At 45.7% G+C, this 26,357-nt stretch overlaps 1 protein-coding gene across 1 annotated transcript in view; it reads right to left on the reverse strand.

Annotated features, from left to right (window-relative positions):
* Positions 1–26,357, reverse strand: part of DNAH12 (dynein axonemal heavy chain 12) — a 3,791,933-nt gene that overhangs the window by 3,476,641 nt on the left and 288,935 nt on the right. The window contains exons 6-7 of the mRNA XM_069643677.1: positions 11,573–11,648; positions 11,304–11,462 (exon numbers count right to left, since the gene is read on the reverse strand). Coding sequence (XP_069499778.1) covers positions 11,304–11,462; positions 11,573–11,648 — 235 coding nt within the window. The remainder of the gene's footprint in view (positions 1–11,303; positions 11,463–11,572; positions 11,649–26,357) is intronic.

Here is a 26,357-nt window from a genome sequence, read left to right on the forward strand (position 1 = left end):
TGGACAGGATGTGAGGGAGGTGCCCGAAAACTCCCTGTGCTTAGCCTCCTAGGAGACCTGAATGCACTCCGACATGATTGGCCGGCTGGCTGTCCGGCATGAACAGCCACCTTGCTGTGTGAGTGACAGCCAGGCTGGAATGAATGGGTGAAAACTGTTTAAAAGCAGGTCTCTGGGACTTGGAAAGCAGAGTCGACTACTGGAATGAAAGAACTGAAGACGAGCTGAAGGAAGAGGACTGCTGCAACTCCTGGATGACCGGTGAAGCCCTGCTGCAGGTCTGAATTCCCTGAAACTCCATCGACAGAGAAGCCCTTCAAGGTTAACTTCTTCCCTTGAGATTGGTGGGAACAACCAACTCACAAGCCACCTGGACACCGTCCCCATCTGGTCAAATTCTCATCAGAGTACTCTTGAAAACCGGATAGCCAGAGGGAAGGAAACCAGCTTGTGGACTTTAAGGCACTCACACCTTAAACCGACGTCTAGCTACAGCTTTTGGCCTCATACTTGGGCAGTGCAGGAACCTCCCAATGTCCTCCTTCTTGTACCCACGACTGAAGCTCAGGAACAGCGAGATCTGCTCAAACTGCCAGGAACAACTACCTCAGCTACAGCTTTCTTCATTGACAAGGTACTGTGCAAACGCGGTCCGGAAATCTTTTCGGCCATCGAGAAAGTGCGTGAAACTTTCCTCAACTAGGAAGGCTTGTCCTTCCCTAAACATTCGTCAAACTTTTTGCCTAGCTAGATTCTTGTAATCTCTGTGGCAAAGACGTAACCGTTACTTACCAGAACTGTGCTATCCTATACAAAAGACTCTGAACCATTGACTTTGGCCCAGGCCTATTGAGATGAATTGCTGGTTGTATTTAACTGAAACCCTTTGCCCTGACTATGAATGTATTTGGGCTGTCTATTCTTATAACCTTGCCTTTTTACCCGTTTAGTAAGTATCTGAAGTGCCATTTTGCTCCCAGTTCATTTGGAGCTAAACTTGTTCAAGTACTCATCGGTTGGATTTTTGTGGTTTATTAGTGTGTGATATTGAGCTGCTTATGCTAGTGTAATGTTTTCTAACTGACTGAGTAAATAAATGTATATTCTTTTACCAAGAAACCTGGAGTAAGAGTATATTCGAATAACTGTATTGGTTGGTCCTTTGTGTAACTTGTTCTACTGCCACTTAAACTCTTGAGATAAGTCTGGCTGCTCAGCCATCGCTACCACTTTACTGTGTAGTACAGGCTTGTACCAAAGGTGAAATTGTGCTTACACTTGTAGTCCTAATTGCCTGTAGTGTTCCCAAGGGGTACTGCAGGTGAATCTGCCTAAAACCTTGACATTGTGGATGGGCAGGAAGGTGCACACCGCTGGGGGCAGCAACACCAGGGTCTGCTGGCACCCATGCTGAGAGCCCACTGGACCTAGCACATGGGAAACGCTACACTGGAGACCTGCTAAGGCCAGTTGGGAGGCCACACTGACTAAGCGACTAGCTCGATTGTGCAGGCAAGGGGGATGCACCTGCTAGTTACTGGCCGGTACAATCAAAATACGCTGCCCTACGGCAGAGAGGTCACTACATAATATGGTGGCAGGAAGGTGATTCCGGTCATCACGGACCAGTGAGCAGCACAGCAGACAGCAGCATACAAACGTGTAGAGGCCCCGCATTGAGACATTGTTATGCCACACACAGGCAAGTGCAGCAGTGAACCAGAGCCCTGGTGAGACAACCAGTGAGCGGCATAACAACATAGCACACCTGGGCTGTATATCAGCGGGTATGGTGCAGCCCCGGTCTGCACCCAACAGCCCCCGCCATTGTGCGTGCATGCAGGATACCTTCATATAGCTGAATGGACAAGCTTATCGGAAGGCCAACAGGAAACCAGAATGACAGCTGGACGAATGGCCACACAGTAGTGACCGGAACCCAAGACTGAAACCACTGGCGTGGGGGGTATAGCCCAGTGAATTACCAAAGTAGATATGACGTCACTAAACCAGCCCAAACACCAGAGGCAGCCAAGCATACAGGAGGGGAAATGCGAGGAGAAACAAATCCAGGGCGTAGTGACCATCAGATCCTGGAAGCCGTTGCGGAACTGAAATCCTCATGGGAGAGCAAGCTCTATGCCACCATGGCAGAAGTAAAATCCTTGATGGAATTAAAGATAGATGCCTTCAGCGTGGATGTGAACCCCCTGAGTCAAGACGTGAGAGCGCTGGCAGAGCGCACAAGCGCACTCGAAAGTAAAGTGAAATTCAACACAGATAACAGCATGGCCAACACCAAGGAGGTAACCATATTGCAACAACAGGTGCGCAACCTGGAAAGCCGTGCAGAGGAGGCAGCGGAACAACATACGCGTGGTGGGGCTTCCAGAGGGAAAAGAAGGCACGGATCCGACGAATCATATAGAAAATATGCTGATGTAGGAGATTGGCGCAGGAGCACTCACCCAGGGGTTCACAGTGGAGAGAGCGCATAGAGCCCTGCCGAGGAGGCCTCTATCGGGCGCCCCTCCACAGCCGATCATCGCCAAGATACTGAACTATAAAGACAGGTAAAAGATCTTGGAATACTTTCGCAAGGGCGGGACGATAAGCAGAGCATCAGCGATCGTAACAGCGTACCCAGACTACACCTTCCTGGTACAGAAACAACGGCTGCACTACGTGGCGGTCAAGAGGAGACTAAGCAATGCTGGCTTCAAATACATACTGATGTACCTGGCACATTTGAAGGTTATTCACAAGAACAAGGCGTTTTTCTTCGAGACCCCCTGAGGATGTGACGGGATGACTGGACATGTTGGGCTGCCCGGCAGAAGGCCAGTCGAAGAGCGGACAGGATAAGTGACACTGTATTTCTCTTGTAATGTACTATTGACTAGAACAGTTGATAGATAAAGGTCGTAGTGCGGTCACGGACACTGAGAAAGAATATGAATCCAGAGAGAATTACAATGTGGGTAGTATGCCGAGGCAGTGACCGCAAATCATTAAACTATGGTGCAGAATGTTGATTGTGCAGGACAGGAGACAAAGGTGTTGCTTTGTATTACGCAGCATTAGGAAACACGCTATCACCCACGATAGTTAGTTTAGTTAGGATACTAGTAGGGCAGTATCCTCCTGTAGCGCTTCGAGTACCGGTTGACTGGGAAAGTAGCGAGATGCGGGGAAGCCCGAGATCCAGGGATGGAGCTGGGCAACAGTTGGGGTTGGTTGGGGAAATGGGAGGGGGTGGGTTGGAGTAATCGGAGGGAGGGGGGCCTGCACATACACAGAAAAAATGCGAAAGGGAGGAGGGAGTCAGGAAAAGGAGGTCGGAACGGTCTATGAAAATGAGTGACCTGAGAATTGTAACATGGAATATAAGAGGGTTAAATAGCTATATAAAGAGAAACAGAATGATGTCATATCTCAGGAGGCAGAAAATTGACATAGCGCTCTTACAGGAGACTCACCTCGCTAGAAGTAAATTAGATACTCTGATGAAATGGAGGGGTATTATTGTAGGTACGGCCTACTCTATTTATGCAAGAGGGGTTTTGATCTGGGTGGCGCCAGGGGTCCCATTTAAGGTCCTCCAAACTGAAGTGGATAAAGAGGGCAGGATGGCTATTGTCAGAGGCATGGTAGAGAACAAAGATATATGTCATAAACACGTATGCCCCGAATCAGAACACCATGACTTATTTCAAGTTCCTATACCCCAAGGTTAGCCCGCATAGGGACTGTGGGTTCATGTGGGGGGAGACTTTAACTGTATGATAGACCCGACAAAAGATAGGTCGGATGACAAGTTATCCAACCCATCCACAATAGCCAAATCTCTGAAAGCGTTGACACGGGACCTGAAGTTGGCAGACGTATAGAGGAAACTGCACCAGATGGACCGGGTATATTCACATTTGTTGGGCACACAAAACCTGCATACAAGACTGGACTATGTGTTTGCAGGCGATGAGGTGATGCACAAGTTCACACAAGACGCGTATAAAGCTAGAGTCCTGTCTGATCATGCGCCCCTGGTCATTCCGTGGCAAATACGGCCTCCCCACGCGAGAATCCTTAGCTGGCGGATCAGAATCAAAGCCCTAAAAGATGCAGCATTCCGGGACCACATGCACACAGTGGTGTAGAAGTATTTTACACACAGCACCGTTGTGTTGTGGGAAGCATTCAAGGTGGTGGTGTTGAGGGAGGCAATGGCCAAGTCCAAAGGGTTACAAGAAGAAATAGAACGGAATTACAGGAGACAGAGCAGAAGTTGGAAGCCATGATGAGGACGGGCAGTAGGACAAGAGGAAGCAAGGGTATCAATACGCCTCCAGCAGGAATGCCTGGTGCAATGGGAGAGGCTGGGTAATCTGAGCTATAAAAAATATTTTGAGCGGCAACACGCAGAAGGGGACAAGCCTGGCCGCCTACTGGCGTGGCTATATAAGGGTGAGGCTGTACAACAACCAATAAGGGCAGTGCGAGGGGCAGATGGCCGTTTGAGAGAAACCCAAGAGGAGGTGAATGAGTGCTTCTATCACTTTTACAGGGATCTGTACAGTGTACCTACAGAGGAGGAAGGTAAGGATATACAAGGGGCACTAGCGGTGATAATCTCCCCATACTCAGAGAAGAGGATAGAGACAGGTGAGAAGACCCCATTACGATTGAGGAACTAGGAAATGTGATTAAGGGACTGCCCACCAACAAGGCTCCAGGGGCGGACGGGCTCCCTGGCGAGTTCTACAAGGAATATAGTGCAGACATCCTCCTCCCATTGCTGACAATGCTAAATGAGGAACTAGAGCAAGGCAAGTTGCCTGAATCACTAAGGGAGTCAGTAATTGTCCCCCTCCTCAAACCCAATAAACTTGACACTGACTGTGGGTCATATAGACCTCTGTTACTGCTAAACCAGGCTGGGAAGATTCTCACAACAGTCATGGCTGCGAGGCTCAGAACAATGATCGGCAAGATTATCCACCCGGACCAGACAGGGTATGTCCCACATAGGAACATTACCGACAACCTGAGGAGACTGCATCACATAACAGAATGCACGAACGGGAAGACAGATGAGGTAGCGGTATCATCGCTGGATGCAGTGAAAGCATTTGATTTGGTTAAGTGGCCATGGTTGCTGGCGGTCCCGAAGGCCTTCGGGATGGCACCCACGTTTATTAGATGGGTGGAATTACTCTATAATGCCCAAATGACCAGAGTGAAGACGGCTTGGTGATCTCGGAGAGGTGGCAATTAAGTAAGGGAACGAGACAGGGGTGCCCATGGTCCCAGATGCTCTTCATACTAGCCCTGGAGCCACTGGCAGTCTACTTGAGGGCGGAATATGGGGAGGTGGGAGTAAGCACACAGGACGGTAGACACCTAGTCTCACTATATGCAGACGACATGCTGCTGTATCTGAGTGTTAGGCAGAATTATATGCAGTACCCTTTGGGAACACCACACACAATTAAGACTACAAGTGACAGTACAAATTCACCTTTGGTACAAGCCTGTACTACACAGTTAAAGTTGTAGCGATGGCTGAGCAGCCAGACTTATCTCAAGAGTAAGTGAGTAGTATCAAATAGTTACAGAAAGGACAGCAATTACTATGATTCAGGCAAACACTGACTCAAGTAAAAGAATATACATTTATTTCACTCTTCAGCTGTATAACATTACACTATTATAAGCAGTTTAAAAATCACACTCTTAATACACCACACCACTCCCAATAAGTTCCAGACAAGTTAAGCTCACAAAATGAAGTGGGAGCAAAATGGCACTCCAGCAATTTAAAAGGGAGGGAAAAACAAAGTTAATAGAAATTGAACCACACCAACAGGTAAGTATTCAAGGCAATTGAGCAAGAGGAACTACAGTGATAGAATCAGCTAAAAAAGGCTTACGGCCAAAGTCAATGGGTCAAAAGTCTTTTGCTCAAGTTCACACAGTTCAGGGTAGTTCGCGGTAAAGTTTGTGCCACGGATTCCGGACGAGGTTGGTTGGTAGAAAAGTTAGTTCAAAGAGAAGAGAAGGACAAGCCCTCGGATTGGAGAAAGATTTCAAACGCTTTCACCGCGGCTGAACGAAACAGGATTTGAACAGTACCTTAAAACAGAGAGGAAGCTGTAGCTGAGGCAGACGTTCCTGGTAGTTTCTGCATGCTCACGGTTCCTGAGCGACTGTCGGACGGCCAAGCAGTAGGAAGACTGAAGGGTCCTGCACTACCCAGGGAAGAAACCAGCAGCAGAGCAAAGCAACAAATAAAAGGTGCACTCCTTAAAACCCAAGCAAGGTCCGACCGTCCTGGCTATCCGGCCCACTGTAGCTCTGTACAGCGAATTCGACCAGAGGAGGGGTCCTGGCTTGCAGTTTGGGCGAACTGGTTGGTCCCACCAGCTCAAGGGAAGAAGTTTCCAGGAGGATCTTCTCTGTCGTCGGATTCTGAAGATTCGGACCTGCAGCATGGCTTCACCAGGCGGTTCAGTCGTGGTAGGGGTCCTCTTCCATCAGCTCCTCATTGGTTCTTTCGTTCCAGTGGCGACTCTGCCTTTCCAGTCCCAGAGACCTGCTTTTTATGCAGTTTTCCCCCATTCATACAGCCTGGCTGTCAATCGCACAGCAGGGTGGCTGTCCTGGCAAGGACGGTCACCCAGCCAATCAAACAGGAGTGCGACTTGGGTTACCAAGGGAACCCATGGCAGGGGTCCTAAGACCCCGCACTCACATCCTGCCTACCCAGACTTTCAGGCGCCTTAAGGAGGGCTTCTGTGCAGAAGCATGCGAAAAGACGATGAATAAAGGGACCAAACCTGGTTTGGCGCGCAGAGTAAAACACGAGAAGAACAAGTTACTTACCAACTGTAACGTTCTATCGACTGGATGTTCCTCCCACGTATTCCTCATCTTATGATAAGTCGTTATCTCCAGCTTCGCTGCTTCGGAAAAATGTTTCTCTCGGCAGAGGGCGCTGTGCTCGAGGTTGTGGCGTCGATTGTCCCTCGACAGACTCCGTACTCTGTCGACGTCACCGATGGTATAAATAGCTCGAGCCGCACCCGTTGCTTCAGTTCTGTTTTTTCGATGAACATATAGGAGGAACACCCAGGCGTGCCCCATGACTGATACATTCTTCATGAGAGGAAAGTGTAAGAAAACAAACGGTACTGCGGGGTAGGATGGGAGGGTCGATGAGGAATACGTGGGAGGAATATCCAGTCGAAAGAACGTTACAGTTAAGTAACTTGTTCTTCGAATGGATTGTGTCCTCCCACGTATTCCTCATCTTATGATAGACTCCCATAGCAGTGGCAATTTTCGAAGTGGGAGTACTAATTACAGTTTTCATGGACAGAATGTAGAACTGCCCTGGCAAATAACCCCTCATTGGAGGAGGCAGTATCCATGCAGTAATGCTTGATGAAAGTATGCATTGTTTTCCAAGTTTCAGCTGAACAAATATCTGCTGCCGGGACTCCCCTCTTTAGAGCCGCAGAGACAGCCTGCCTCCCACCACAGTCTAGTGGGCAAAGGATTCAGAGTGGTTTTGAAGGTGCCGCTGCAGCAGAAGGCAAAGCAGCGGAGGCTGAGAGGGAAGCTTTACTTCTGGAACCACAGGGAGCTCTCCTTTGGCCCATTTGCGAAGATTGGCCCCTTTCCCTTGTGATAAATGAGTAAAAATGAAAGTGCTGACTTCTCCACCCCTGGGAGGACACTTGGTTTTGGTTTTGTGGACGAATTACCGCTCTCAACAATTTCGCTGCAGCTTTAGAAGCTTGAAGCTTTTCTAAGCTTTCATCACCTTTTGATCCAAAGAGCCGACAACCATCAAAAGGCAGTTCCATCAATCGAGCCTGAACGTCAGGTGCAAAACACGACTTTCTAAGCCATGCAAATATTCTGGCTGCTGTGCTGGCTGCCATGACTCTGCTGACTGAATCTGCTGAGTCTAAACCAGACTGCAGTGACTGACACATGGCATTCGTGTCATCTTGCACCAAATTCAACATTCCATAAGGTGTGGGTATTCTTGGCCAAGGCACAAGTTGCATTTATTGATTTGACGGCCATACTATCTGCACTGAAAACCCTTCTTTTCCCCAAGGAATCAATTCTCTTGTCATCCCTATCTGGTGGGATAGAGGAGTAGGCTGTGACCTTTGAGGACAAAGTTGCTGCCTGCAACATCCGACTTTCTGGTGTAGGGTGCCTAATTAAGAAGTCTGGATCAATGGAGGCAGCTCTGTATTTCTTTGTGAAATTCTTATTTATCGCAGGTGTGGAGTCTGGCTTTAGCCAGTTCTTTAATACTCTTTTCCTCAAAGTGGTAGGAATGGGCAATACAGGCTCTTTTAGTGGTCCACTTTCAAGGATGTCAGTAAGATCATACTTTTCTATTATGGTAATTGGTGTTCCCCAACCTAGATACTTAGTGACTTTACTCATCACTGCCCTGACACCTCTGGGTTGGAAAAGTCAGTTTCAAGTGAAGCATCTAGGCCACTTGCCTCCTTTAAAGTCTGATTTTCCATTCTAGATTCTTCGCAAACCAGCTCTTCAGGTACATTTGGTGTACCATATTCATAGCCAAAAGAGGCCTCTTGTTCCTCCTCTTCAATAATGGATCCCATGGGCCTGAAAAAATCAGATTTGGGTACAGGCTTAAAACTCTTTGGAGCCTCGACTACAGGTTTTAAAATCTATGAAGGTGCCAATGGTGTTGAAGACTGTAACGGCGTCCATGGCTTCACAGACTTCGATAGATGCTTCGACGGGGGCTTCGAGGGTCCAGGTACATGTAGCTTATCAGCAGTCGAGGAGGAAGATTTCGACTTCTGCCTGTGTTTCGAAGAAGACTCCTTTGACACATGTTGAGGAGAATTACCTGCCGGGCTCAATGGCGCACGTGAGGTGGACTCAACAGGCGTCCTGCCGGTATTGTCAGACACAGTGGACTTAGAGGTTTTCTTAGGCTCTTTCTGAGGGGCACTCGGATCCACCTTTTGAAAGACCTCTGGAATTTTCACACAAAATCTTTCCCAGTCAGCAGGTGACACAGACTTATTTGGTAAAGTGACTGTTCTGTCAGGAGAGGAGGATGAAGGTGACGGCGATCTATGGCGTTGCTTCTTTGATTTTGTTTTTGGTGGAGGATAATGAGTGTCGAGACCTAGACTTGGAGCGCTTCTGGTTGTTTTTTTTAATAACAAATGTCAGCCATATAAACAACCACGACAGACCTTTTTCTTAGTGCAATTTTCAACCAACAGCCCCCCACCCTCCACCTCCCCCCTAAAAATCCCCCCACACTGAAATCCCCTGACCCACCCACAACTGCCCATCCTCATCTCCAAAAGGCACTCCTGGCTCAAAACTCAATCGGCCTCCATCCATTTGTTACAAAATGTTGCAAATGTTTGCAGGCATCCTCTGTCCCTATACACCCTTCTCTCCATTTCTGCACAATAGTCCATTCCCTCTGTCCACTTATGGATACTGGGCAGGGTTGTATTGCCCCAGTCCCTGCCAAGATTTTCTTCTCGACAATTGTGGCCGTCTTTATCAGACACTTTTCTTTGCCTGTAAATCCCATATCCCCCCACAGAAGCATTACCTTGGGGCACTCTGGAACTGGTTTGCTAACCACTCTGGATAGTCGGTCCCTTATCCGCCCTCAAAAGACTTGCACCTTGGGGCACTCTGGAACTGGTTCGCTAACCACTCTGGCTAGTTGGTCCCTTATCCGCCCCCAAAAGACTTGTACCTTGGGGCACTCCCATAACATATGAAACAGGGACCCCACTCCCATACCGCACTTCAAACATTGGGGTTCCGGTGCCCTGCCCATATGATGAAGGCAGACCCTGTAGTAGTACGCCTTAGTGCTTTTGGTGTTTTTTGCACTTTTTCTCCGGGGAAACATCCCTAGAGTTATCCAAAGACCTCCTTTTTGAAAGAGGCCTACCTGCTACGAGTTTCCCCTTCCTCTCTCCCAAGGCCTTCACAGTCATTGACTGACAGGAGCTGCAGTCATCAACTCTGTAGTTCACCCCCAGGCACTTCAAACAGATTAGATGCGGGTCTGTTATGGATATTTTTGATCCACAGTCGGAGCAGCGCTTAAATCCTTTCTTCCGTGTCAACATCATTTGACTTCGATTGAAGAAATGCAGTTAGATTTCACTGAGGCGGAGAACCATCCAAAGGTTGCTAGCATGCAGAAAAATAGAATCGAGGTAATGGTCGCACCGTGTGCTACTTATACCAGCATCAACGTCACAGCAGAGGACAGGACGGAGGCTGTCGAGGACCATGAGTCAATGCTGCATGGCACCTAATACTACAAAAAATAAATAATTCAGAAGTAAGTTGCAAGCAAACTTGAGTATCAAAGATGAGGAATACGTGGGAGGACACAATCCATTCGAATGTGTCCTTCTCTCACCCCTTGCAGCTCCCAGTCTGGTTATCAAGTCCCAGGCCAGAGGTTCATTGTTATGTCGCCTCTGCCCTGGGGGACAGCATCAGGGTGGTGTGCTGATTTTATTATTCTGGTCTCGTCTTCAAAGGGGGAGGGGAGTTCATTGTCATTTCCTACTTGGCTCCCAGAGACCACTTGCCGTCCAAGACCGTCGGACCTAAGGGTAAGTCCTAAACTGGCAACATATTATTCTGATGTTACTCATCATTTAAAGACAAAGATACAGTCTTTTCTTGATGAGGGGGTGATAGAACTTGTACTGGAACTGTTACTGTATACAGGCTTTCAGGGTCCCAATGCTCAGCTAATCTATAACTACATTTTCAGTCAAAACAGTGGCCTTCTGACCAATTAATGCTATGATGTTCTCTACGAAGCATTGATGGTGTCTTGGGTAGAAATCATGGGAGCTCTCCATCCGATCCCGAGGACAGGCAATCATGGTAGGCTGACAATAATCTACATCAATGACGAGAGGACGAATGGCACAGAGATCTCAAGCTACATGATGATCTGCTTGAAGCATGGGGTTTTCCGTATGAAAGATGATGTAGGCAGTAAGCACAGAATGCAGAAATAGTGGTCAGTAATCCTTCAAACTAATCAACACCATTAATAACCATACATTATTCAAATGTGACATGATGTATTGTTGAATGATTTTTACAAGAGTATGTTCAAAATGTTCAAAGTGAAAGAGCATTTGAAAAATAACTCTGATCTAATTAAATGAAGAAAGCTGAAAAGTTGGATGTCCTTAATTTCAAATAGACACAGCTTGTTAATGTAATATGCATACCTTTCACCAGACAGATCCACTATAAGCAGGTTGGAAAAGGTCTGGAATCCCAGGTCTAGCATAGTCCTCAACGCAGGATGCAGAATATGCAGAGAGGAGCTGATTTTATTTCTGGCATCTACAAAACTTTGATGCCAAGGCGTAGAAAAATCTAGACCCCTGTAAAGCAAATAAACATTCACCTATAATTACATTGGAGAGGAAGGTCAGCGATATAAAGAGCCTTCCACATTAAACAGACCAGTTCTGGCCTGATGTGCTTTACTCACAATGGAGACTCTGGCAGGGGTTCCGATTCTTCAGTCTCTAGCCCTTTGACATCAGGTTTCACAAGAGTGCTTCGCACTAAAACCAATGCACAAACAGATACAAAATACATCACATAATTTCCATGATTTGACAGGGCACTGTGTACAAATGCATCTAAAGAACATAACATATGAAAAGAAAAGTGACAATAAAATGAATTCTAGGGCAAGATAAATATACTGCATTCTCATGTATTGATTCCAACAGAGACCAGCAAATATTGCTTAAAAAGGCTAATGGGCACACTGAATGCTTTTACCAAGTGTGGTGAAGATCTGCATTAGAGGATACAAATTGTACGGACGTAGTTGACACAAAAAAGTAATTTCTCATTCAAACACTGACCTGGTCTTTAGCAGACAGTCATATATTACACTCAAATGGTTTCAACTGAGAATATGAGAGCAAAGGATATTTTGACCACTTCTAAGTGAATGGAAAACAATGAACCCAAAATAACATATTTGACTTAAAGATGACATATTCTGTCACTAGTCGATGCTAGAACATGTTCAATAAAGTCTGTTTGCACTTCAACAGTGCCATTTGCAGCTGGATTTTCAGATCTGCGAGTTTAGCTCAATTTTGATGTTGAATGCCTGTAGATTTGCAGGTCTTGCTGCAAGTGCATGCATTTCTGCGGCAACTTCCCCAAAAACAATGTCCCACATGTGATTATGTTTTTACCCAGATCATGGGCCCTTCTGATGGGTGACTATGCTTAGAGTGGACATCTGTAGGAGACATGGTCAATGTCGAAAGGCTACAGTCTGTGCTTGCCACATAGGTCACCGAAAAATAGATTGTGGGTGTAGGCCAAGGTTTGTGTTTACTATATAAGTGCAACATCGGAGGTGTCAGAAGCAGCTTTCGGAGGGTTGCAGAGTTACTGTGCAGTGCGCCTTGACACGTTCGCATCACGCCAATGCAGCATTTCTACTAATGTATCAGTTTTGGCAGTGAGGAAGTTGTGAGCTCCGCTTCAGTGTCCATTCGGGGTCCGGTGCAGTATTCCAAGGCCCTAATTGGGACTGAGAGATCAAAACGCAGTGGTGGTGAGTTGTGCCGTAATGTGTCCTGCAGACTCATATTGGCCCTCATCACGAGTTGGGCAGTTTCCTGGCGCTAATACTGCCCAACTGTAATAGCGTTAGCACCAGCCATTCCGGCGTTAGTAAGCGCCATATCACGGGTTGGGTGTTAACGATAAATCCCCTTTTCCCACTGGGTCCATTGGACCCAATGGGGTATTCTTCGGCGCAAATACTGCACGCTAATACAGCTAGGGGTAATTGCGCCAATAACAGGGCGCTACATGGGATTTTCACCTCCAGCTGGAGGTAAAATGGCCCATTTAGCGCCCAACTCGTGATCGGGCAAGCCCTTAAATGCAGCAGTAATATCGTTACTGCAGCATTTAAGGGCTACAGCCCAACTCATGATGTAGCCCACTGTCAGGTAACATTTTGGCTGCGCGAGTATTGATAGTGTTGTTGTGCTGTGCTGTGCAGCCCAGACCTGCTTGCTGTGACCTTTTGCCTTGGGCAAGTTCATTAACCCTGGTTGCGCCGGTGAGTGCATCCTGCACCCCGTCAGGGACCAAGGTCAGCAGGTGGGATTAGGCTCTGTTAAGTCCAGTGGACCACCCAGTTTGTGAGTTTTTCTGGAGTATTGGTCCTGGAAGCAGCTAGTCCACCCACTAGTTTACCACTAGTAGCCATTCTTGAGCGGGCTGGGGTACCCGGTACAGTGGTTCCCGTGGCATACAGGGGCCATTGTGTTTTGCTTGTGCGTCAGTGGTGAGTACACCACAGCAAATATAGCTCTCACTATCCTTATCTACAAATTCCGGGCCTCATCAAAGGAGGTCAACGTATTTTATAATTCTGGGCCTCAAAGAAGTAGGCCAACGGTTCTTCTTGGATTCGTCATAGATTGTATTCCCACCCTCTAGTCTAATGTCAAAAAGGGAAAGGTTGCGAAGCAAGAAGAAATCTGCTAAACTTGCATCTCCACGTGCCTACCCTTTGCACAGCCATGAGGATTGCCACCAGATCACTGACAAAATAAGCCAGTCTATGCCTAAATCAGGTCCCACACAGGAAGTTGTGGAACCTATCATTGATATGGTGACCATTAATTCTGGTGAACACATTGTATGACAAGGGAAGGGCGAGCACCCTGGCACCATCAATTGCGGTCCCTGAACCTACCAGGGCACAGGAAGGTTCTCACTGTGCTAGGTTAACACAATCAGTGGATTGACTGCCACGGGAGCAGGAGAAAATAACCCATTTTTTTCCTACCCTCTACACAGCAAGACCTAGATGCCCTCCTGTAATAGCGATTTCAACTAATTTGTTGGCCAATACTGATATTAACAACTCATTGTTAAATATGTGTTTGAACTTAAGACATGCATCCTTATCAGGAAATGTTCCCTAAACTGAAGTTCCTGCATCGCTCCATCCAACTAACTTGCCAATAACACCTGATCTTGAAAAAAAAAATAGTAAACACACACTTGTCTACTTGAAACCTCAAAAAGTACAATTCAAGATGATTTTAATTTTAATGACTACCTTTATGCGAAGCCTGAATACTATTGAGGTCACGATGGATGCAATTATTGGCCAATGTTTTACAATGAACAGGGAGCTATAAAGAGTATTTTGGCTAGGGTAGTGGATGTGATATTGACGAATAGCGTAGCGGAAAGGGGTCATACGGGAGAAAGATTAGAGACGGATTTTGCAGAAGAAGTGGGTGAAGATTCACTAACCAAGCCTAGTATGTTAAATACCCCGCTCTCAATTTCAGATAATTCAATGTCATTCGTGGATATGAATCAAATGAGTTACATCCACGAACATTCAACTTCAAAACCTTCGACAGCCATTGTCTTATTATCCAACAGCCATTTGAAAACAACACGGAAAAGTAGAAAAACAAAGAATAAAACTAAGCAATCCACCAACTACAAAAAACAATTTACTGCAGAAGCACCCAATAATGCATCATTATTGGCAGTTATCCCAAATATAATTAAGAGTGTGACATATGAGAATGCCAAGAGAGTTAATTCTCGGAATACTGCTGGTGAAACCAAACTGCGTGTGTGCCGATCTGGCATTTTAGACAAATGGCTACAATTTCCTGAAGAGAGTACTGAACCTAGGCTAATAATGAAGGGAGCAAAAACATCTATACAAAGAGATAAAGAGCAGATAATTAAGGTGCACCTGACAAAAACTGATATGGGCACACAATGTAGATCAAATACGACCTGGGAAGTTTCAAAGAATACAGCATAGCCTGCAGATTTGAGCCCACATCTGATGATAGGTTGGGCCATATATCTACTTATATGCCGGTGATAGCCGAGGACCAGCATGTCCTCATACAAGCTTTGCATGAAGATACTCTGAGTGGACTTATAACCAGCATTAAAATAAGCCATTGAAAACGTCAACATACTACCCAAGATGCATTTGTATTGAGGAAATTGAGCCTACTAGCCTTAGCCCATTTTTAAATAGGGGAAATCTGATTTTACTGTTGCAGAAAATTGAAGCGCTATCCATTATGACATCGCAAGACATTGAAAGGGTAGAATTACCCATTTTCCGCAGTCAATCTAATTGGGTGGCGATAAAGTTTGTCAGCTGTATGGTTGTGGAAAGGCTTATGCTATTTGCCAACAAAATGTATACTATGGGCTATTGTATGCAATTATACTGCGGCCCAATTAATGAGGAGTGATTTAAGTCCCTGTGTACGCCATGGAATGAAAAGCAGCAGTCAAACCTGCCTGCACGAAAAAGAGGTTGCGTCACCAAGGCTAACAATTTAAATCAATACAGCGTACTTTGCCCAACGAGGTTTAGGCCCCCTCAATAGAAGAGCCATTGTTTTGACCATTGGCTAGTTCTGATTCAGGCATGGTCCTATCTTGGAACACAAGGAGATTTAGATAATTAACCACACAACCGATGGGCGATGCTGCTCTTGCCACGACTGACATATTCATGCTACAAAAAACCTGTTTGATGTCGACTTTTTCCATGGATTGCTATCAAATATTTGTACAACCAACATTCAGAGCTTTGAAAGTGAGACCTAAGGGTGGCCTGTGTGTAGGCCTCAGGTAAGACTATGCGTCAGTTAGGTATAATATTGGAGCAGTTTGTGACAACGAATTAGCAGTCGAAACGAAGAGCCTTCTTGATTGGAATGGCAGCACCCTAATATTAAATGTATATAATCCGCCAGATGGAATGCATACTGCTTCACTCTTGTAATGGGTAGTGGAGCTATTGACAACATGGAAGTTAAAGAATGATTGCTGGAGATTTTAATGCGCAGTGCATTAACTTGGCAAGTGATAATATAACAAACGATCACTGGAGGCTGCTCTCTGAACATACTTGAGTATTAATACCGAAGGGACGGAGGTGGTCAGAAGTATGATTGGAATTCAATTCATACCGTTGCTGCCAAGTAATAGTGAAACTATGCTGGAGGTTGTTACATGGACAAATGGGTGCAGTACTTCATGCTTGGACAGTATATTTCTTATAGATACTTTTCACTGTAAAACATTGAAGTATTAAATTGTATTTCAAGTATATTCTCAGAAGAACAGGAAGGCAGAATTAGGCAAGGCGTCAGTCAACACCCAGGGTAATGGAACTGTGTGGTCTGAGAGCAATTTAAAAAGGGCCAATGAGCATATAGTGCAGATAGCTTGCTCACCGGAAGAAGCATTCAACTGTTGCAACAGTGGCCTGGGTGAACTATGTGCACTAATTAAGCCTTGGCTTTACATGGCCAGGAAGATGAGTATACAAGGCAAGGATAACGCTAGAATTTTTAATATAAGATCCATGTTGAAAAGTGCTTGCTACACAAGAATGTTAGGGCCATTAAGAGAAATAAGAACCTGAACTTCCAAGAACAAAAAATTAAGATTGCGGTTATTTCTTCCAAATATTAGAATTGGTTACGTGGCCATTAATCCAGTCTTAAATCGGCCAACTAGAAAATGGTATAAGGACTGTTCATACACATGATTCACAGAAATTCTGGTACTTAAATCAGACTTATTTGGCCACAATGGCCCCTAAGGAAATCTGTGCCATAGCGGAAGAAGATTGGAAGGCACATGCAAAAGGTCTTCATTGGGACTGATGTATTGTGAAATATAAGCCTTCATTTGCTTTCGTAGGTGGCGCTGTTTTGAATATTGAAATCAGTGACATTCCTGACATCTTGGCAAGATTAAAACCATCCAGGGACCCAGGGCAGGATGGGCTAGCCAATGTTGTACTTAAGTCTAACCCCAATTTGGGCTAGAGTTTTGCATGAAATGTACAACAAAATATGCATACTGGCAGAGCTCCCTCAGAGTTGACTTAATTCAATACCGGTCCCGATACACAAACATGGCTCCCACATGGACCCTAATAATTATAAACTCCTAGCCATGCTAAATACTAGCAGTAACATTTTTGCTACAATTGTATTACAATTATTGAACAAATGGGTTAGTGATAATGATTTGCTTAAACCCCATCAGTTAGGATTTCGGAAGGGCTTTTCCACCATACAGGCTATGTGGGTTTTACGTTTGTTAGCTGCGGATGTGCGAAGTGGGACTGATGACAACCTTTTTTATGTTTTGTCGATTATACAACAGCATTTGATTGTGTTGACCGCACATCCTTTGGTCTAAACTAGAAAGATGAGGCATTGAGAGATATCTTCTGAACTTTATTAAGGCTGTATACACCAAATGTCACGGTCCGTCTCTCGCAAGACAGAGATGTTTCCTCTCCCATGCCACCAAATAGGGGATTGAAGCAGGGGTGCTTTCTTGCGCCCCCGTTATTCAACCTCTATGTGACTGACATGGGGAGAAATGAATCACGACATAGACCTTCCCCCCACGTATCAGTGGGGTAACAGTACCATGGATTACTTATGCAGATGACACAGTCTCGTTTGACCACACCCCACTTGGCCTATAGATATTCTTAATCAGTTTGCGGATGCTAACTGTTTGAAGATCAATTGTGTAAAGACCAAGGTTATGCACATTCGGAGTAAAGTTCGTCATGCTACCGGGTTTAGCTGGTATACTAAAGGTATAAAATGGGAGCAGGTTAAAACATTTTTATCTTGGGCTACCTTTTTACAGTGTTTCTACATCCTCTCAATACTATGCCTTTGTCAAAGCCAAAGTGATGCAACGATGGTTGGTATTGAGGGGAATTATTAAGAGTAGAACAAGTTACTTACCCGTGGTAACGTTCTTTCGATTGGATGTCCCTCCCGTGTATATTCCTCATCTTTCGATACTTCCATTTCCATTCCACCTTCAGGTGCTTCGGAAAAGAATTTCTTGACAGAGAACGCTGTGCACCGGTTACATCAACTTTATGTCGCACGAGGGCCTCTGTTCGATGGTCAAGGTCATCACCAGTATATGTAGCATATGCAGCGCCCTTTGGCTTCAGTTCTGTTTTTTCCTCGCCTTAGAGGAATTACTAGCAACCCCATTAGACCGTAGTAGACTCTAAAAGAGAGTAAGTGTAAAGCACATCATTTCTACAGTGGGATGGGCTGGGAGGGGCATTGAGGAATACGTGGGAGGAACATCTAAATTGAAAGAATGTTACCACGGGTAAGTAACTTGTACTTCGAATGGATTGTATCCTCCAACATATTCCTCATCTTTTGATAGACTTCCAAAGCAGTAATAATTTTGGCAGTGGGAGCACGAATTTAGACTCGTCCTTAAGAATTATCATGGACAGAATGAAGGACAGCCCTCCTAAAACCTCCTTCCTGGGTGGAAGTTGAATCCAGACAATAATGTTTCACAAACGTGTGAATATGAGACCAAGTGACTGTCACACAGATGTCTTTTATTGGTATTCCTTTCTATAGAGCAGATGATGTTGTCATGCCCCTTGTGGAGCGGGCCCTCAGGTCTTCCGGAGGATTCTTACCACCTAATCTGTAACATTCCCCAAAAACCAGAATGATCCATCTGGATAGGGTCTGTTTTGTTACTGCTAAACCTAATTTGTGACCAGTATAGCCAATGAATAACTGGTCATCCTGGCAATCTTTAACATTCTTGAGATGTAGCAACTGAGAGCCCTTCTCAAGTCGAGGCTGTGTAACCTCTCCTCTTCCTTTCCAGGATGGGGAGGTGAGTAAAAAGTTGGTAAAATAATCTTGTGACAAATGGAAGTCGGAGACTATTTTTGGAAGAAAAGAAGGTTTCACCTGCAACTCGCTCACCATGCGGGCTGACGTTATTGCTACTAGCAAAATGGTTTTCAAGGTGAACAGTCTTAATGGACATTAATGCATTAGTTCAAAAGAACGCATGTTAGAAACCTTAGCACAAGATTTAAGCCCCATACAGGGACTTGAAAAGGAATAGGTGGAAACACATTAGTGAGACCTTTTAGAAATTGAATAACATAATTCCTTCAAAGTATGAGGTCTCTTCCGAAGAGCGCTTGAAAATTGAAAGCTCTGCCAGAAATCCCTTTATTGTTCCAATCTGGAGCCCCAGATTCACGAAATGTAGCAAAAAAGATAGCACCGTAGGTGTACCACATAGAAAATTATCCACATTCTTATCCCTGCACTAGCTGCTAAATTTGTTCCAACTGCATCAGTACAAAGATGTTGTTGCTGGCCTACTGGCTGAAAGCAAGATTTCCATTACGTCATCCAGGAGGTCCCAATCCTTATACCTCAACCTCTCAGAAACCATGCGTGAAGGTTTAGTGTGTCGTGACCTCTGGCTGGAGAACCTGAAAAACAGTAATCTTTCATTACCCAATAGACACCGTCCCCTCTCTCCTAGCCTTTTCAAGGATCCTTGTTTTCTCCTGGTAATAGTGGAAACGGGTCCGCGCCGATCTTTGGCCCCTGCACCCTCCACCTGCTCGGTGAGGCCTGACAATTTTAGGTTTGGCTGTGGATTTCCCCTCAAACAAGAGCTTTACCACCTCACAGAGGACCCTCTTGATATCTCTCTCCATTTCCCACTCCTTTACCTGGATGCCAAAGAACCAGAGGTTGTTCCGTCTTTTACGGTTCTCAAAGTCGTCCATTCCAAGTGTCATCTCCGATTCCCTCCTTTCAAGTTCGGACAGCCTCATATCAATGTGTACCTCCATCGTGTCCAATGAGGTTTTGTTATTTTCTAGGTTCTGCAGTCTGTCGTCAACTTTGTTGACTCGTTTGTCCCAAGTGTCTATCCGTATGCCAATGTCGGCACAAATCTCTCCTCAAGCAGGGCCACAATATCCTTTTTGGTGGAAAGTGAGTCAAGAGCCGATTCCGCCATTATGTCTGCTTCAGCTCCTGGCCCCAAAGCAGGAGCGTGGGACCCGCCGAAATGAAACCTCTGTAAGGAGGACTTGCAGTCCATTAGAGTAGGAGGTGTGGGGCACCACTGCACACCCACTACCGACTCCAACGATCCCTCAGCACAGAGAGGTGTAGCAGCTCAAGGGAGCCCCACCTTCTGCTTATGCCACACGTGCACGAAGGAACTTGCTCTACACCAGACGTCCCGAACCCCAGGGCACAGAATGCCTCCAGACGTGATAGGTAGAAAGGGTGAGTAATGACCCCCAACGCGTACAGCCATGTGCCGGGGCCAGGCACCCGCAAGGGACTCATCAAGCCAGCTGGACGGCGCTACCACCTCCACCCAGTAGAACTGGGCTCAGCCAGAGTCCCTCCACTCACCAGAGCCAGCCCCAGCGAATGCACATCTCCCTAAAACAGCGAAGCATCTTAGAGCCTGGCTAGACCTGCCTGTACCTCCTCAGACCCTCCACAGCAGTGAGCCACTCTGTCCTCAAGGTCCCAGACTTAATCAGCGCCCAGCAGCACCAGTGGCAGCAGGTGCTCAAACCTGCACTCTCCCCTCTGCAGGCCAAAAGCACCAGGTAGGTGTGAAAAGACAGCAGGCCCCCAGCCACTCACCCCCCACCGCGTCAGCTCACCAAGGTGAACAGGGGATAGAGGGCAGCTGCAGCCACTGCCTAAACAGGGGCCGACAAGCTCAATATTGCCTGAAAAATAAAATCACAAAAACAGGGTCGCCACAGGATCACAGGAGCTCCAGAAAGGTAAAGCAGGAGCAGGCCCTGTGCACCTGAGGGAGGCATCATGGGGCTCTTAGGTTTGTTGCATTGCTGGGGGCATTAGGCGCACCTCAACTGTGCTCTCCTGAAGGCCCTGCCAGCACATACCGGCTCACAAGTGCCTAACGGATCGCCTGCTCTCAGTCAGTCTACACCAGTGGGCCGGAGGAACCGGCCGCCAGTCATATCCTCTGGGACCGCAGGCCTGCGGTCTCTGCGGACCTCCGCTCCCATCTCCCAGCACTCACCAGTCCGGGCCGCCGGGGGTATCCCTCCAGGCCATGGCAGCCTGAAACACCACAGGAATAGGCCCCGGTCTAGCAGCAGAGGCCCAGACAGGCTGCAGCACCCTGTAATCAGCAGCTCGGAACATGAGCTTCAGGGCCACATCCCGTAGCACGGCATATCCTCGCTAGATCTCAGCTCGCAGGCACACTAGGGCTTTGAAACTTTGGCCAGATGCTTCTCAGGTCCCCAGCCTTATATCTCATTGCATGGCCCTTCCAGGAGGGTCTGAAACGGGGACTCTTTTCGCGTTTCGCCCAGTGGGGACAGAGCCAGTCGTTCAGGCAACTGCCTTGAACGTGTCGCCTGGTGGCCTCTGGAAAAAACACCATTTAACTGGGACGAGGTGGAAAGAACAATAGAATGAGAAGCTTCCGCAAGCCGGGAGACAGAGACAAGACATGGAAGCCCCACGACTACGCCACAACTGAAAGGGGAGGAGACAGAACTCCTGGAAGCCCGCAGCACATCCGGTAAGCTCGGAAAAGACAGAAGCTACAAGTGGTGGCAAGACCACGAAGAAAACGTGCTGGGACGGAAGTCCTTACAATGACGCCGAGACCACGACATGGATAAACAGCTTGACATCCTGGTGTATGGGATACCGGAAAGCCATCCTAATCGTAGAGATGAAGGACAAGAAACCGGGGGAAGAAACAAAGTCTGGCAGGCAAAGGGGAGACTCAGAACTGTGATGAATCTGGTGGAGTCATCACTGGTCTCCCGGCGGTGACCACCTCTCCAATGTGGTCAGGGAACGAGCTGCTACCTGACTCTGACCCTGAGGGCGGCTATATGAGGTAAGTTCACATGGGAGAAAACAGCCTCTGGGAGGGTGTCATGGCTACATTGGGCGAGACATGGTCCCCTCCCCCTTTTTCCATTGAAAATAACCTCACCATGTCTGAAACCCCATGGCCTGTTGTCATGCATCGGTTCCTTTTCCCATGAAAACATTGAAACCCGTCTTATAAAATCTACAAACCAACTTTGCCAACTTGATGGAATCACCTTTGACAACTCCATTTATCCATCAAAACAGGTTTATGTTTTTCAAAGTCCATAAATCATTTGTCACTAATGGACTGCGGTTCCCATGATCCTCGAAATACTGGAACGAAGAAGAGAGAATGGCGCAAAAGAGATCACAAGCTCAACAAGTATTGCAGTGTTTCCTGGCACACACCTGTGCCCAGAAAATGTAAGCAGCGCAAGCAGAGAGACATTGACAGCTGCTATGGCGAATGGCGAGCGAGAGCTAAAACTCGCTGTGTAGAGCGGGTAACCGAAGAGCCAGATGTATGGTTCCCATTGAGTATTTTCCTCAAGAGGAGGGGCTGGGTGCACAAAGAGAGCCTGAGTGCAGGAGAGAAGCATGGATTAAAGCCTATTGTTCAGTGTGGGGGTGTTCCCTATACATTCTTTTCTTTAGCATAGCCCTTTTAGGATGTTAGTGTAGTGCCTATTCAAGATGGAAGGGATCCTAGTCAGCATTGATTGGCAGAAGAGTTACTGTGAGATCGTTTGGAATCTTGAACAAGATTCTAAACTGCCTTTCATTCTAGCAAAGAACTAATAAGGTCAAAGCAAACAGAGATCCAGTGGGAAGTAGTTACAAGACTGAGAAAAAGACATCATATGAGTCAGTAGACAAGGAGAAGACACAGCAACATTTCAGTGATAACAAGGTGAATTCAGATAAGTGCTGGTTTTCTTTTGGAGAATTTGTTTTTGCAATTACTTTAAAGCACACAATCTATTTGTGAGTTAAAAGACAGTCTTATTATCAAAAGACTCTTGTGATGCTTAATAAGAATTCAAGTTTGATAAGAGAAGCTTTGAACCTGTATAAAGTTCACTTTTACTATAGCGTGCGAGTAGCCTAGTGAAAGAGAAGAGTCATTTTCGAACGCACGAGCTGCCAATGTAGTAGCGTGCATTAGAGAAAAGGACACGCAGACCCAAGTTACTTTGAGCACGAAATCTGGAAGCTGAATTCTAGCCAGCTGTGCGTCGGGCCCTTCAGTGTGTCTACACACAGGAGACGTGGGGAATGAGCACGTAGACTGGACATCTCAAACTCTGTTCGTTTATCTTACAGGTGAAGGAGTGAGTACTTATTTACGTGCGGTGCGAGTCCTGGAGAGAAGATCAGTCGTTGAGTGTGCTTAAGTGTTTTGAAGTTCAATAGCAATGCTGAACCAAAGAATTCTGCTAGGGCAGTTTGAACTCAAAAGAAGTTAATCTGATGTCAGAGTCAGTCATACAAATCAACCATTATCACTATTGTTTTGTGATGAAGCATAATACTGGACAAGACAGTATGGAAGTAAAAGTAGCCTCTCCTTAAAGACAACTACATGAACAAGTCAGAAACCAGATATGAGGAAGCATTCAAAGGCACAGTTGATATCAGTTATCTGAAGTTGAGGAGTCAATAGACTATTTCAAAATTGAACCTTGAAGATTGGACCCTCCAAGCTTTAGGCAGAGGTTAACAGGTAACACTGGGAAGGTGGTATTTCAATATGCTGAGGGAGTGGTTGGTTCACAGAGTAATGTAACCTTGAGATGTGTTCAATTGCAGGTTTCCTGAAGGCGCAAGGTTCTAAAGACAGAGGGCAACCGACAGGGACCTGTTCTTAGTTATTTTATCCACTTCCTCTTTCCCCCTTGGCTGATCATCTCAGCAATTTTAACTTCAAGATTTTTCGGAAGGTCCATACTTAGGGGTCTGGAGGACTCATGGTCTGCTCCTGCAGGAATTGAGAGCTGAGACCTTGCACCGGAGCGGGCATGGAGAACCTGAGAGAAAAGCAGGAGTGTTCAGCAAAATCCATGTAGAACCGGCAAAAGAATAGAAGGCAGCCACAAGGAGAAAGCAGGGCGCGAGAGAGTGAATCAACACTAGCGAAGACCGGGGTGTCCACCCAGAAGCAGAAGGGACCGGGGGCATAACGGGGAGTATGCAGAGTGCAAATACATGAAAAGCCAGTTATAGAAACACAGTTTGGACATATTGAAAAGGGGGAATTTAAGCTGCCACGAAACCCTCTCCTTATGTGTGGATGTGCGAAGTGAAAACATTTATAAATAACAGTGAAAGGATAACCTATCAATGGGATACGTTATACAACCTTATATATAAGGACTTGTGGGAGTGGGAAAGGGATCCAAGTGTATGAAAACAGAAGTCCTGGCAGGAGAGTAAACCAGGCCATCCAAGTGTGTGAAAACAGACGTCCTGGCAGAAGAGTAAACCAGGCCATGCAAGTGTGTGAAAAAGTCCGGAGTAAATCTTGTGGGAGTGGGCAAGGGATCCAAGTGTGTGAAAACAGACCTCCTGGCAGGAGAGTAAACCAGGCCATTCAAGTGTGTGACAACTGAATTCCTGACAGGAGAGTCATCCAGGACATTTCAAGTGTGTGTATCAGAATTGCTGGCAGGAGAGTTTACCAGGCAATTGGAAAGGATTGTGTTAAACAAGAAAGAAGAAACCAAACAGTTGTTGTCTACACGTGTGGTAGTTGGCCTAATGACGCCCAAAGAACTAATGTGTGGAAAAAGCCTCAAGAAACAAGGCAGCCTACCCCCTGGAATCAAGAACTTTGTTCACTGAGGAACTTTTTGTTTGAATAATGTATTCTTTATGAACACTTTTTCCGAACCTTCCAAGGTTAAAGACATTTCACTTTTCACCATTTAGTATAGTTCATAATGTGAGGGTCTGAATAGAATGCTTTGACAGAGGACAGTTTTGTTTTGACATCCTGACACAGACTGATCCTTAGTTTTTGGTTTAGGTAGGGAAATCCTTCTTAGAGCAGGGTCTGACCCCTTTTCGCAACCACTTTTCTTTGAATAAACGTCTTTAACCAAAAACATGGGAGACCTGTGTTCGGCTTTCATTTCTGATTCCTTACAGAACCGAACAAAGAGAAATCCCAGTGACATATTCCCCAAGGTTGTCAGGTAACAGGGAAAGTGGGAGACCCGGGAGGGAGACTGAGTCATTATAAAGACTATTCATACTTGTCTTAGTCCAGATAAAGAGACGATAACAGTGAAAGATGGGAATCATTACAAGAATGTTCATACTCGTCCCAACTACGATAAAGATGCGATAAGAGAAGTGAAGGAGAATCATTACAAGAGAAGTGAAGGAAAATCATTACAAGAGTGTTCATACTCGTCTCATTCAAGACAAAGAGACGATCCCAGCTGAAGTAAGAGAAGTGAATGAGAATCATTATGAGAGTATCCATACTTGGCCCATTCAAAATAAAAGACGATAAGATTTAGAAAAAGAGAAGAAAATGAGAATCACTATAAGAACATTCAAAGTCGTCACAGTCCAAAAAAGGGAACATCAGTAATATATAGGAGAAGATTATAAGAGAAACTTGGAGAAGAAGGATAACCAGAGATATATGTTCCAAAACAGATATAATACAGAGGGGGAAAAGGGTGTTAACTAGGATAAGAAGGAAGAGAACTTTAGGGGAGAAAATCTGAAAGGTTAGATAACCACTGCCTGGAAAAATGAAAGAATAATGTTTTGCAACAAAACCAAAGAAGAGAGTGTCAAGCAAAAGAAAACCATTTTCCAGGGAGATCTATCAATATAGAGTCAAAGAAATTAATTTGGAGACGAAATCAAGGCTTAAGAAAGTCTTGACAGAACTGATCAATTAATTTATGAGAGTCTATTGAGCAAACGATTGCTAAAGGCAAAATGCAGGAGAAGGGAGTCATTGTCCTGTCTTTAATTATTTAATTATTAAAATGGTGGTAGGGTCAGCCATTGAAGTAGGGAAAGATAGGCATTTCCCCTTTCTTTAATAAAAACTAATTTGAAATGTCTTGCAAGAGTCCTCCTCCTTCTTCTGATCTGCCACACTTCACAATGTTTTGGAAGTGTGCTGCTGTACTGTTACAATTAGAACAGATTTCTCAACAAATAAGGCAAAATAGACAAGAGAAAGACAACCATAAAGTGCAATAGTCAAACAGGCCAAAATTGATGTATGTATTCTTCAGAACATTAACTTAACAATACCACAACAGTGTCACCCATCATGATGCCCATGAACAGGTTTGCTTCTTTCAACAAATGATATACAAAAATGAATCAAAAACATCTATACACCAAAAGATCCAACTAAAAACATGATAAATAACTGCTTCTCTGAACCATTTATTGGATTGTCAAGTAGCCCAATTCCATGTGGAGACACTCTGATCTCCTCTACTATCCAGCAATGGTGTGCATTGGCTG

This window comes from Ambystoma mexicanum, chromosome 2p, assembly GCF_040938575.1.
Source record: "Ambystoma mexicanum isolate Mex_15411 chromosome 2p, UKY_AmexF1_1, whole genome shotgun sequence".
Lineage (NCBI taxonomy): Eukaryota > Metazoa > Chordata > Amphibia > Caudata > Ambystomatidae > Ambystoma > Ambystoma mexicanum.